Genomic DNA, 14,267 nt, shown 5'->3' on the forward strand with positions numbered 1-14,267 from the left:
AGAGGGTATATCCCAACTGGAGCATATACTTACTAGCGAGCACTACTCAGGTAAGCACACACCTAACACTAGCATGTGAGCCTCAGAGGACTTCATATTAAAAAAATAAAAATGCCAGAACAAACTCAAACATTTAAAACTATCCTCCCCTTTCCCTTACTTTTCACCACACCTATAGCACACAAACTTTTAAGAACTATAGGAAAGGTCTTTAAGGAATTTTTCTGTTGCAGCGTCACCAACATTCTTTCTTCCAATGATTATATGATAAATAACTATATCCTGAACTTCATTCCTCCTATAAGAAACAAGATTAAAAAAAAAAAGAAAAAAAAAAGAGGCATAGCTTGCCAAAGTCGGTTTGGCTCAGTGGTAGAACGTCGGTCTGCGGACTGAAAGGTCCCAGGTTCGATTCCGGTCAAGGGTATGTACCTTGGTTGCGGGCACATCCCTGGTAAGGGGTGTGCAAGAGGCAGCTGGTCGATGTTTCTCTCTCATCGATGTTTCTAGCTCTCTATCTCTCTCCCTTTCTCTCTGTTAAAAATCAATAAAATATATTTTTTTAAAAAGTTAATAAAGGAATATTAAAAAAAAAAAGGCATAGTTTGACCCTTTTACTATGTTACTGAATCCTGTTTAATTCTCCTTTATCCTTGATAGGAAACTACATTTCTTCCTTTCATGCTGAAATTCTGTTACTAAATTGACTGAACAGGATGGTCAAAAAGCATTTCTATCTTTTGTCTGTAGCTATGGCCAATGCTTTCCGTAACTCTGCCTTTTCACTTCATCTGCTGTCCAGGGCATGTGCTCAAAAATAGGTGCCACCTCTGGAATTGATTTTCTATCATATTTTAAGTTCACCCAATGCCATAAGATTACTATTTTGTCTTTTTATAAAATTAAGCCCATTGTTTTATGATTTTCATCATTCCCTCTCCTCATCAGAGAAGGGCTTTTTAAAACAGGTGTTCCAATGTGTCAGTTCCTTGGGATTTAAGAAAAAGGACAGGCATGTCAGCAAATAACTCTCCTAAGCTAAAGATTAATGTTGGTGGCAGGGAGGGGAACATGGTGGTAGCAACCAGCCTGCATGCTGATGAAAGCAGACCAATGTGACATCTTTGGCAAGTGTTCTATAAACTACTGCCCCAATCTTTTGGCCCACAAATTATACAGTCTTTCAGGAATGCTGGGGTATCTTTATTTGATATTAAACATAGTTCACATATACCATTAGGACAGATTAAAAAGAAATAGCAGCAGCAGTAGCAGAGCTACCATTTATTCAATGCTTTTCTTAAAAAAAAAATTTTTTTTTTGATTTTTTACAGAGGAAGGGAGGAGGATAGAGAGCTAGAAACTAGAAACATTGATGAGAGAGAAACATCGATCAGCTGCCATTTGTGCACTCCTTACTGGGGATGTACCCGCAACTGAGGTACATGCCCTTGACTGGAATCGAACCTGGGACCCTTTAATCCACAGGCCGATGCTCTATCCACTGAACCAAACAAAATCGATCAGGGCTATTTAGTGCTTTCTATGCAAATGAATTTCCACAACACCAAGAAGGTAGTAGAAATTATCTTCACTTTAAAATAACTTGCCCAAGCACACAGAAATTAAGTAGGAAAGCAAGGATTTGAATCAAGGTTTATTTGACTTTATTTTTAAAATTATATATATATATTGATTTCAGAGAGGGAGAAGGAGAGAAAGGTAGAAACATCAATGATGAGAGAGAATCATTGATTGGCTACCTTCTGCATGCCCCCTACTGGGGATGTGTCCGTGATTGGAATCAAACCCAGAACCATTCAGTCCACAGGCCTACGCTCTATCCACTGAGCCAAACCAACCAGGCAGGTTTATTTGACTTTAAAACCCAAGTTTTTAACCTCTACACTGTGATGCCACTTTTAAGCTACTCAAGAAGCCCAGATAAGCTAACCCCTTTATAAGGAAAACATCTGAGTCAGGTCTATAGCTGATCCAAATCACACAGCTACAAAGGGAAATGGAGTATAATACTAGTAAAAAGATCATGAATCTATAATAAAATACAAGATAATAACAAGAGTTGGCAAAGATGTGGAGAAATTCAAACCCTGATATATTGCTGGTGGAAATAGAGCATGATGCAACTGCTTTGGAAAAGTTTAGCAGTTACTCAAAAAGCTAAACTTCTGACCCAGAAATTCCACTCCAGGTATATACTAAAGAGAAATGAAAACTTATTTCCACACAAAAACTTGTACTAGTACATGAAAGTTCACAGCAGCATTATTCGTAATAGCCCCAAAGTGGAAACAAGCCAATATCCATCATCTGATAAATGAGTAAATAAAATGTGGTTTATTCATAAAATGAATTATTATTTGGGAAGGAAAGGAAATGAGCTCTGGCTAGGTAGTTCAGTTGGTTAGAGCACTGTCCCGATATACCAAGGTTGCAGGTTCAATCTCTGGTCAGAATCAACCAATGAATGCATAAATAAGTGGAAAAACAAATGGATGTTTCTCTTTCTCTCTCTCTCAAAATCAGTTAAAAAAGCACACACACACACTTTCACACAAATGAAGAAATGAATTAATGACACATGCTACAATATGGATGAGTCTTGAAAATACTATGCTAAATGAAAGTTGCCAATGGGAAAGGACCAAATTGTATGATTCCACGTATGTAAAATGTTCAGAACAGGCAAATTTATAGAGACAAAAAATTAATGGTTGCCAGAGGCTGGGGGCAGGACTGGAAAAATTGGAGGCTGATGAAAATGTCCTAAAACTGATTATGGTGATGACTGCATTTATCTGTTAATATACTGTGATTTGTTTACTTTAAATGGGTGAATTGTATTATTTAGGAATTATATCTCAATAAAGCTGTTAAGAAAGATTAGGGATATATGTAATGTACTTTGAAACGCATTAAAAAATAAGACAGATGTGGGATGGGTAGATGGAAAGATAAGTGATAAAACAATATAGTAAAATGTAGAATCTAGGAGATAAGTGTATGGGAATTCACTGTACAATTTTTTCAAGTGTGCTTGAAAGTAAAAACAGTGGGGGAGGAATTATTACAGGTGTTATAACCAGGAACACTTGTGCTTGAGTCCTGGTTCCTGCTCATAAACTATACAACTCAAGGGTGAAACAAGACCCACAATGGATCCAGCAGAAACAGCTCCATTAATTCATTAGTAATTACCAGCATTTGTTTCCTTCTTCGAGTCAAAAGAATTATCTAGAAAATGATTTTCTGAAAGAAAAGTTATAGTTGTTATTGTAAAACTAAAATCCTCTTACACTTACACAAACAGTTGTGTTTGGGTTACCATAGTATACACCTCCAATCTGTAGGAAACATCAGGGAGGAAACTGAGAAAGCCATAAACGTTGAGGCCTTTGCAAAATGTGAACAAAGAAATTGGTGAAATGCCCTTGGTGTCTTGAAATGCATGTTTTCTGGGTTACCTCAGTGCCTTAAAAACACTACTGGCCTGTCATTATTAAAACACTTTCCCTATTTTGTTCACACAGGTCATGGAAGTCTGTTTTTCAGCTCTTTTCACAACCTCACAAGCCTATACATTATGCTCAGCAGTTCTAGTCAAACTTTTCTTCAGTGCATCAGCCTTGGAGTGGCTTATGTAACAACCTACATGTGAAAAAACATGCTAACACAAAGAGCCCAGTAAAAATGATGTGGTATTATTCTGGGTGGAGGAGAGCATGTGGGGAGGAATCAGGGTTCAATCTAATCTATTTAATCACTGTAAGCATCAAAACACTAGAACCAATAACAGCACGAACAGTAAGTAGCCTCTCTGCGCCGTTTTATGAGTAGCATCTGCTTCTGAGGAACTTAGATTCAGGAGGATATTTCTACATTAATCCTCACTTCCCTCTTCCTCAGGAGGTACCTTCAATTTATAATTAAGAAATGGAAGCCCAAGAACGATGCAGTAAATTTCCCGTTAATGGAGTTCAGAAGGATCTAAACTATTTGGCTCATGCCTTTTGTTTGTAGATTTTTTCAATTGTTGCTTTTAAAAAAGGTTTTTTTTCTGTACTATTAATCAAATTCAAAATATGAACAAAAAGTAAGAAAACACCCATAATATTCCTGTTCCCACTAGTACTTCCATTATTAATATAATCTCTTTTACTTACTTTACTTACTAATGTTTACTTCTGTCTCAAATTCTAAAATGGAGAAGCCAGATACCTGGGGAATTCATATACAGAACACTTCTCTCTTTTCATTAAATATTAACACTAAAGATTAGGCGGGGAAAAGAGAAGTCAATTGTGTACAGCCTATCATATGTGACTTTTAAAATTTAATTAAATCCCTTCATCTGATAATAATTAAAGCAATCTAGAAATAAAAAGGGGGATTTTTTTTTTCAAGGAAACTTTTATTATTATTTATTTTATGCTGAATTTATTCCCGGACCACAAGTTTTTGTTTCTTCAGTTTCTTCTGGAATATCTTTTTCTTCTGTGCAACTTACTCTTCTGCTCTTTTTTCACGTAAGACAGGGAGAGCTCATGGGTTAATCCACACATGAGGTCTCTTAAGTTCTACGTCACATCTTGGAAGCTTTGTTTGCCTGGATGTGCTCAACGACCAGAGAATATACATCCAAACCCGAAGTTCAGCACTACTCTGCATTTTTAAGCACATGCAGCAAAAATTCAGACTCTTTTTGGGCCACTGACCATCTGTCCTGTCCCACTGTTTGGCACAGGCACACCTGCCAACTCCACCATTGTAACAACAGAATGGCACACATTGCTTTCATAAAGTGACATCCTTCAAATACTTAGTGGCTTTTTGAATATGCATATATTGATGGCCTGGGCAATTTCACAAGTGTTCTTAAAGTGAACACGAAGATTTGAACCTCTTGATTTGCATGATATTGTGGAGTTTTCTGAGTCAAATGAATAGCAAGCCATTTTCAGAAGTCACCTTTGGCCACTTTCAGAAAGACAGCGAAAGGGGGATTTTTTTTTTTTTTTATCCTACTAGCATATGATTTTGATTAGCAAGTGCTTTTCATAAGACTCGGTGTGGAACACAAAGTAACACCAGATCAATAATCTCATTTTAATACTTTTTCCTCAAAGGTCCTTTATACATCATTACAACTCAAAGAGAACACAGCCATTTCAATATGTTTTGCTGTTGGTGAACAATTCATAAATGAATACTGATCTTGAAAAAAAAAAAGAATACTGATTTTGGAAAAGTATTTCATCCACTGGATTAATCAACACAGTCACCTTCCTAGATCAAAGATAAGTCAGGGCTCTTTTGGGTCAAACTCCTGAGAATGAGAAATTGGGTGAGTATACAGGTTGGGAATGTTTCACTTAATGTATCACTCTTTAGGTGTGGCTCAAAAGTTTGGAGTCATCTCTGAGAGCCAGTGGTGCTTCCATAGTTGGGAAATAGGTCACTAGGACAGAATCTTGTAGAGCAGGTATTAGAGAGAAACAGGAAGAACTAGATCCCAGGGCTGACACAGATAAGCAACTATGGGAGCAAAGTACTGCATTATTTCCCAAATGTTTGCCAGGATCTGATGTAGCTTCTGCTAGTGTTTGACCCCAATAAAGAGACATAGTTGGAGTAGGGGATATGATATGTGGTGGGAGCTTGAATATATTCTTGGCTGAATTGCTGCTGAAAACCGGCCGATCTGGACTGGACATGCTCTCCTACGGTTTCTCCCCGGTCCCAATCCTGCACTGGTGGGGTCCCTTGGCCTGGCCTGTGCCCTCTCGCAATCCAGGACTCCTCAGGGGGATGTCAGAGAGCCAGTTTCAGCCTGATCCCCGCAGGCCAGGCTGAGGGACCCCACTGATGCATGAATCCATGCACTGGGCCTCTAGTCTATATGTAGTAAAGCCTAAGCGACCAGTCGACAATCCGTTAGCTATGACACACAGGGACCACCAGGGGGGCAGATGCACAACGTAGGAATGGAAACCATAGGCATGGAAACATGGAACAGACTGATGAATGGTGGGAAAAGATTAACAAATATTTTATATGCATACTAGAGGCCCAGTGCACAGATTCATGCACCAGTGGAGTCCCTTGGCCTGGCCTGTGGGGATTGGGCTAAAACTGGCTCTCCAACATCTCTCGAGGGGGCCTAGGTTGCAAGAGAGTGCAGTCCAGGCCAAGGGATCCCACAGTGCACAAATCTGTGTACTGGGCCTCTAATCTGTACTAATAAAAGCATAGGTGGCCCTAACATGATGCCCCATGAAGTCACAAGATGGCCACCCCCATGTTGTCACAAGATGGCCGCCACAAGATGACCAGCAGGGGAGGACAGTTATGGGTGATCAGGCTGGCAGGAAAGGGCAGTTGGGGTGAATGGGCCAGCAGGGGAGGGCAGTTGGGGGCGACTGGGCCAGCAGGGGAGGGAAGTTGGGGGCAACCAGGGCAGAAAGGGATGGCCATTGGGGGTCATCATGTCGGCAGGGGAGGGCAGTTGGGGGGTGATGAGGCAGGCAGCAGAGGGCACTTGGGGGTGATTGGGCCAGTAGAGGAGGACAGTTGGGGGTGACCAGGCCAGCAGGGGAGGGCAATTGGGGCTATCAGGTCGGCAGGGGAGGACAGTTGGAGACAAGATAAGACTGACAGGGGATGGCAGTTGGGGCGATCAGGCCGGCAGGGGAAGGCAGTTGGAGGGCAATCAGGTCAGCAGGAGAGCAGTTAAGGACAATCAGGCTGGCAGGCAGGCAAGTGGTTAGGGGCCAGCAGTCCTGGGTTGTGAAAGGGCTGTCTGACTGCTGGTTTAGGACATCTCCAGAGGAATACCAGATTGGAGAGGGTGCAGGCTAGGCTGAGGGACACCTCCCCACCCCCCAAGCATGATTTTCGTGTACCAGGCCTCTATTCTATATATATGTAAAAGGCTAAGTGCAGGTCCCTCAGCCTGGCCTGTGGGGATCAGGCTGAAACTGGCTCTCCGACATCTCCCGAGGGGTCCTGAATTGCAAGAGGGCAGAGGCCAGGCCAAGAGACTTTACCAGTGCACGAATCTGTGCTCCAGGCCTCTAGTAAATAAATAAATTTTAAGAAAAAGGTAAGGAAAAAGTATAAAACCAGTTCCCAAACTTTTAGGGCAGTGCATTTGTCTTATAGACCAGAGACAGCAGATGCCAAAAGTATATAGGGAATAAATAAAAGCCAGAAGGGCTTTCTGGGTAATTCAGACTTGGTAATGACAGTTTTCTAACATCCTGGTACACCCCAGATCAGACCTTATTTAATAATCTTAACAACATGTACAATAGATATCATCATCTTGTTTTTATAGAGGAAACTAAGGCTTAGATGAGTTAAATAAGATCCTCCTCCAATCTCATTTTATTAATGAAGTAACTTATCTCCTCTCCCTTTCTTCCCTACTCTAAACTTCCTCCCCATTTTTCCTCCTTTACCATTTCAGTGGCTAAACTCGGAGGAGATTATCTGTAAATTTCTTATATAAAAGGTCTTATCCTTCCTAAGAGCGTCTCCCAATTAGGCTTTTTTTCTCTTAGAAACCAAGAGCTAATTTGATCCAATATTCTCAGTTTTCTATTTCAAACTTGTTGGCCATGTACCTTCTGGAGATTCTCTGATCAATTTACTAGATAACAAACGGACTAAAACCTGGAATAAAGGGGCTAACATAGCTATATTTGTCTTATGTCCAGTTTTAAAATAATTACTTTAAGTAAAATTATATTTAAACAACCATTTGTTTAGTTAGAAATTCAATGGCCTATACCTAATTGGGTTAGCCTAGTTACTGACTGTTCTACTGTGATGACTGCTAATGGTGACTGCCTCCCTCCTTCTGTATTTTTGTTCTTATGACTCAGTGCAATTTAAAATATCTCTGAGCTTAATACAATTTCAGAAGCCAATTTCTAAAGCACAACAATCCCCTTAAAATAGAAGCTTTCATCAACATCCCTGCCCTACATGATATTGCTTTATACAGGCAGTAGATGAGTAGGATTCTGTGTCAGATCCCCTAGGGAAAAACTACAAAAGGAACCTGTAAAATTGTCTGTAAGTTGTTTTCCTAGTTCTCTCCTGTTTTTAACACATTTTGCCACAGCTGAATTTTTTCCTATAGTAACTCATTAATATATTATACTCACTAAGAAAATAAGACTGGTCTTCCAGTTTTTAAATAGCAAATTAAATATAAGTTAAATTATTTTACTGTGTGACCTGGCAAAAGTCACTTTATTTTTCTCGGGCTCATTGTACTCATATGTAAAACAAGATTAAACTAAGTATCTAAGGGCTCCATTTATTTGTGAAGTACTAAGTGAATACTCCATTGCTACTAACAGATCTACAATAATACTTTAAAAAAATATATATGTATTTTTTTATTGATTTTTTACAGAGAGGAAGAGAGAGGGATAGAGAGTTAGAAACATCGATGAGAGAGAATCATCGATCAGCTGCCTCTTGCACAACCCCTACTGGGGATGTGCCCGCAACCAAGGTACATGTCCTTGACCAGAATTGAACCTGGGACCTTTCAGTCTGCAGGCCGACGCTCTATCCACTGAGCCAAACCGGTTTCGGCTACAATAATACTTAAATGGGATGAAAAGACTACTAGCAAGACATGAAGAATCTGAAGTCAGTACAGATCCCATCACTAAAAACCTGACTAAACCTAGACTCCTTCCTTTCCAAAAGTAGATAATCTCACTCATATCTGAGTGCCCAATGCAAAGTTCAAAGTCTAAACTACTAGTCAAAAGTTGGAGAGGAGTTTAGATCCAAGCTCTGCTATAATGGCTTCCAGGACTAAGTCATGTGGGTGGCTAAAGTACTATTGAGTCATGGCACAATTACATGGTTGGAATGAGAGAGAGAGAGAGAGAGAGAGAGAGAGAGAGAGAGAGAGAGAGAGAGACAGACAGACAGACAGACTGTACTCTTCAGGTTCCCTGATGCTGATTTTTCCAGAGTAAGTAGATGATCTTGAGCAAAAATCCTGACTTGGCACTAGTCACTGAGGTAGAGAGCAATGGGAAGCACATTAAGTAACATTGAAAAGGAACTCTGAAAAGGGGAAATAAGGACGGGAATGAAAGTTTCTTAATATATTCCTCTAGTACATATCTACACTGTTGTATTAGCTTGAGAAAACTTTCCAGAGCTTATGCAATTACAGAATTTTCCAAAATATGATAAAAATAGTGATTCGACCTTTAGTGAAACCTGGGAAAGGTTCAATACCCATTGCCAATGAAGTCCAGGTTTCTTAGAGCTAGACTATAAAAGTAGTCTTAATTATAGAGGTTTTAGTTTTAAGCTTGGAAAACAAAACAAAAGAACTGGCCTAATGTGGAAATAACACTGGCTTTGAAATCAGATAAAACTGGGTTTGATTCCTGGCTTTACCACTTACCAACTGACCTACCTCTGGCAAATTTTAAAACCCCACGAAGGCCAATATCTTTATTTGTAAAATAAGGATAATACAACTCACCTGCAGGGCTATTGTGAGGATTAGCAAATATATGTAAAGCGCCTAGCATTATGCGTATCATAGGTGTTTAGCAAATGCTATCAGTGATAGTGTCTTCCTCCCCCATTACTCAAAATAATAAGCAGCAATTCTGTGTATGACCTTCCTCCTGTCAACAGTGATAATCTATAATAATAAAAGTGTAATATGCTAAATAGACCTGACATCCTTCCAGACGACCTTCTGGATGAAGCCGGGGCTGTGAGGGAAGCCTGGGTCCTGGGTACCAGGGAAAGCCGGTGCCAGCAGCCAGAAAAATGAAGGCCTACTCTCATACGAATTTTGTGCACCAGGCCTCTAATCCTATATAATAAAAGGCCAATATGCAAATTAACCAAATGGCAGAACCAGTTGCTATGACTTGCATTGACCACCAGGGGACAGATGCTCTATGCAGGAGCTTCCCCTTGGTGGTTAGTGTGCTCCCACAGAGGGAGCGCCACTCAGCCAGAAGTTGAGTGCAGCAGTAGCTCTAAGGATGTCCAACTAACGCTTAGGAGAGTGGGTCTAAGCTGTCAGCTGAACATCCCCGAGTGCTCCCGCGCTGCGAGAGTGCAGGCTAGGCTGAGGGACCCCTCAAGTGCACAAATTTCGTGCACCAGGCTTCTAGTTAGTAAAATAAATAAAAGCATTGAAAATAACCAGAAATGAATCTAGAGCAGCCATGTGTGCATTAATTGGTTCTTGGTTAGGAAAGTGTTCCTTGAGTTCATCCCTAGGCTATTTCTTTCTCAGACAAAAAGACAAGCCTGCAGGAGTCTCTCTCTTCTAATTTCTATTTCTACTCTTCCAGAGGCTTAGCTTTTTGTCTAGGCAAGAGGTAGACTGGAGATAGAGCAGAAGTTCTATCCTGTCTCTGAATTATTTTAAATGTATACACAGGTGGGTCTTGGGAGACCTGTTTTTCCTCTCTGATTTTCTCATATTGGCCTACATCTGACTTGAAGACGTAACAACCCTATATATAATTTTTAAACTCTGGAAGAATTTAAAAACTGGCATGTTTTGATATCCATTTAAAATAAAAGGGTCAAGAAAGAAAAACAAAAACAAAAAAATAAATAAATAAAAGGGTCAAAGCAGGCAGTTGGTTTTTTGAGCAATTAACTATGGAACACCCAGATCTCCATGGTTCAAAGGGGTATATTTTAATAGCAGCAGTAGCAGCTGCTACTTAACATCAACAAAGTATTTACTGGGCCAGGCACCAAGCTATGTGCTTTACATAAATTATTTCATTTAAATGTCACAGTAACCTTATGAAGGATTATTATTTTTCCCATGTTAGAGATGTGGAAACTAGAACTTAGGAACAGTAAAAACCTTGCCCAATTTTCAAGATTAGTAAGTGGCAGAACAAGAATTTGAATGTAAGACTTAAATATAATATGGTACAAAGGACCAGGTGTTTTATTTTGAGTCTACTTGAATATTTGTTAGATTGCTCATTGCTTTATATATTGTCTTCTAAATATATTAAAGAATACATAAAACAATGAATTAAGAATGGTAATGTATTTGTTTTTAGAACTCCCTTTCTCTTTCACCCCTCCCCTTCTTTTCCTTTCCCTCTCCTTTCCTTTTCTCACAAAGTCTTAAGTCTGAATTAAAGGATAGAAGAGTCAAGATAACAGACAGGATTGAATTACTGACTAGAGTTTTCACTATGTGAAAGAGTTTGCTACTGTAACTCTTTACTCATCTTACTGATTCACATGAATAATTTTTTAAAACTGTTTTTGCCTTCTTTTTTTTTTTTAATTTTCAACATTTAAAAAAAAGATATTTTATTGATTTTTTTTTACAGAGAGGAAGAGAGAGGGATAGTTAGAAACATCGATGAGAGAGAATCATCTATCAGCTGCTTCTTGCACACCCCCTACTGGGGATGTGCCTGCAACCAAGGCACATGCCCTTGACCGTGGAATCGAATCTGGGACCCTTCAGTCCACAGGCTGATGCTCTATCCACTGAGCCAAACCTGTTTCAGCCACATGAATAATTTATTCAGGCCCTGAGATTATCTCATAAAAGCAAACTTTTAAAAAATCACTTAAAAAAAAAAAAGGTGAAAGGGACCTTAAAAGATAGCCTGGTTCAACCTTTGATATAGTAGAATTACTGAGGATTCCTTCTCATTAGGAACTGTAACAAAGCCAGAACAAACATCTTTCAAGGCCTAACCCAACCTGTGGCTCCCATGATATTAGCTCTCAATCAGTATCAGTGAGGTGGTTTGTCTCTGGTTGACAAACTTTGGATCTGATTAAGTACTGCATGGTAGACATTATTTTCTAACTGCATGTGATGGAAACAAGAGGAAAAGACACACAATTTGAAGATCAACTAAGAATAGTCTAATATGAATACAGAGTGTAATATGAAACAAAAAAGCTATTAGCTTCTACCTTTAGCACAGATTATAACTCAAAGCATTTAGCCCTCTGAGAATTCCCTAACTATTGCAGAACCATTTCACATGTTTAAGTTCATTCCCATTCAAATGTTTGCCAATCAGAGTAAAGGTAACAGACATGCTTATCTGAATTTATTTCCAGTCTAATCTTTATACACCAACTTCCAGGATAAATGTGTTTAAGCCCCAATAGCTACAGGTTCATTATATTTTGGACGAGCTATGTCTTTGATTTATACAGAGTTGGGGGTTATAACAAGTCTTTTGAATTCAATGTAGTATACAAACAGGCTGCAATGATTTGTGATTTTGTAATTATAAATAAATAGGTGAAATGCCTCAGAAACTTTGAACTTCATTTGAAAGTCTTACACTAGAATGGAAGACTGGAGAGCTACAGTAATCATTACCTCTCAACTACAATGCTTCACTGGTGTGTAACCTTGGGAGTTATTTAATTTTGCTGTGTCTGTCATTTGCATTCTATGATAGGAACTCATGCAGACATCATATTACATATCTAAAGTGCTCTGGACATTGCAGAGAAACACACTCTAATTAAAGATCTTTAAAAGCCAGTCTCCGCGTATGCCCCCCTCCCCCACACACACCCTCCGCAATAGCCCAAGAAAAGGGAACCCCAAACTTAAATAATTTCAGATTTTAATTCCATATTAACTTACCTATATCGCTCTTCCTGCAAGGCCTGCATTATTAATGAATAGTCCCTCTGATAATGTTCCTTGAGGGTCTCAAAGGATTCCTCTAGCCTGGCCTGGGTTTCTCGGATCTCCTGGATCTCATGTAATAGTGCATCAAATCCTGAGCTCTGCATGTCCAGAGTGTTTGTTTTGGAGCTAGATGCTCCTATAGCGATGCCTCCAGTGGTGCTGTTGGCTCCTACTGAGCCTGAAGTGGCACTAGAACAATCTTCTTCACTACCATATTTTGGGCTCGACTGAAAGTTTGAAATCACTCCCAAAGCCTTCCCATCATCCACCTGACCTTCTTCTAAAGAGTCCTTCAGGTTAGGGATGTTGTCTGCACTGCCAAATTTATTCCGAATTAATGAAGCGATCTCTCTGGGCTTTGAGACCACTGCCCCTGCTGCTGAATGAGTTGCCTGGGAGAAGCTGGAAAGTCCACCTTTGACACTGTCTACCACACCTTCACTGAAGCCAGTCACCTTCGCTCCCACATCCTTCAAACCCTGGTGCATGTCCCTGAAAACATCCTTTGGCTGCCGAGGGATCCCATTCTGCTCCACTTCTCGGAGCTTCCTATGGTAATGCTCAAGCTTCTTTTGTAGCTGGAGGATGGTTTGGGCAGATTTCTGGTTCTTCTTCTCGAAGACCTGCTTGATGCGAGCAGCCTGCTGCTTATCTGCGCTGTTGGCAAGCTTTAAATACTCAGCAACATTGTCATCCCGGGCTGTTTGTGCAATCTTGATTTGTTCAGTGAGCTTCAGGATCTTCTGCTGCAGGTGAGCGATAGCAGCCTTTGTACGCTGAGGGTCTGGTGTTCCATCCACAGAGTCTGTGTGGATGCTGCCATCAGTACTGGAGGCCACTGCACTGGAAGTCTGGGCGAGGCTGCTTACTTCCAACCGCTCGATCTAGCATCAAAGCAAAAAGTGGATGTTAAAAGGAGCCCCAAAGAAGACTACTTTTCCAGAATCAACAGGCCAATCAAGTATACTTTGCTTTAAGCAAAACAAATAAATTAAAAAAGATTTCCATAAAATGTAAACCGGGGTATTTTCCCTTTGTTAGAAGATTTAGCACGGTATATCTTTTTTTTTTTTTTTTTTTTAATATATTTTATTGATTTTTCTACAGAGAGGAAGGGAGAGGGATAGGGAGTTAGAAACATCGATGAGAGAGAATCATCGATCAGCTGCCTCCTGCACACCTCCTACTGGGAATGTACCCAAAACCAAGGGACATGCCCTTGACTGGAATTGAACCTGGGACAATTGAGTCCAAAGGCCGACGCTCTATCCACTGAGCCAAACCGGTTAGGGCATGGTATATCATGAAATAATAAAGCTCCTTAGTGGGTTTAAAGTAGGGGTGTCGAACTCAATCAGAGAAGGGGCCAAAATCTAAAATCCAGCCTAAATCGCGGGCAGAATCGTTTACTGAACAGTCATAAACTGTCATTGTGATGGAAACGCAGCGGAGTGCAGTGATGACAGCGCGGTGCGGGCCACATTGCAAGGCCTGGCGGGACGGATTTGGCCCGCGGGCCTTGTGTTTGACACAT

The 14,267-nt window shown here is 40.1% G+C and overlaps 1 protein-coding gene across 10 annotated transcripts in view; it reads right to left on the reverse strand.

Annotated features, from left to right (window-relative positions):
• The window catches only part of TMCC1 (transmembrane and coiled-coil domain family 1), a 110,544-nt gene that overhangs the window by 13,997 nt on the left and 82,280 nt on the right, over positions 1-14,267 (reverse strand). For all 10 annotated transcript variants that reach the window (XM_036431189.2, XM_036431190.2, XM_045579207.1 and 7 more), the window contains one exon: positions 12,686-13,617. In XM_036431189.2, the coding sequence (XP_036287082.1) occupies positions 12,686-13,617 (932 nt within the window). The remainder of the gene's footprint in view (positions 1-12,685; positions 13,618-14,267) is intronic.

The sequence above is a fragment of the Pipistrellus kuhlii genome, unplaced genomic scaffold, assembly GCF_014108245.1.
Source record: "Pipistrellus kuhlii isolate mPipKuh1 unplaced genomic scaffold, mPipKuh1.p scaffold_m20_p_11, whole genome shotgun sequence".
Lineage (NCBI taxonomy): Eukaryota > Metazoa > Chordata > Mammalia > Chiroptera > Vespertilionidae > Pipistrellus > Pipistrellus kuhlii.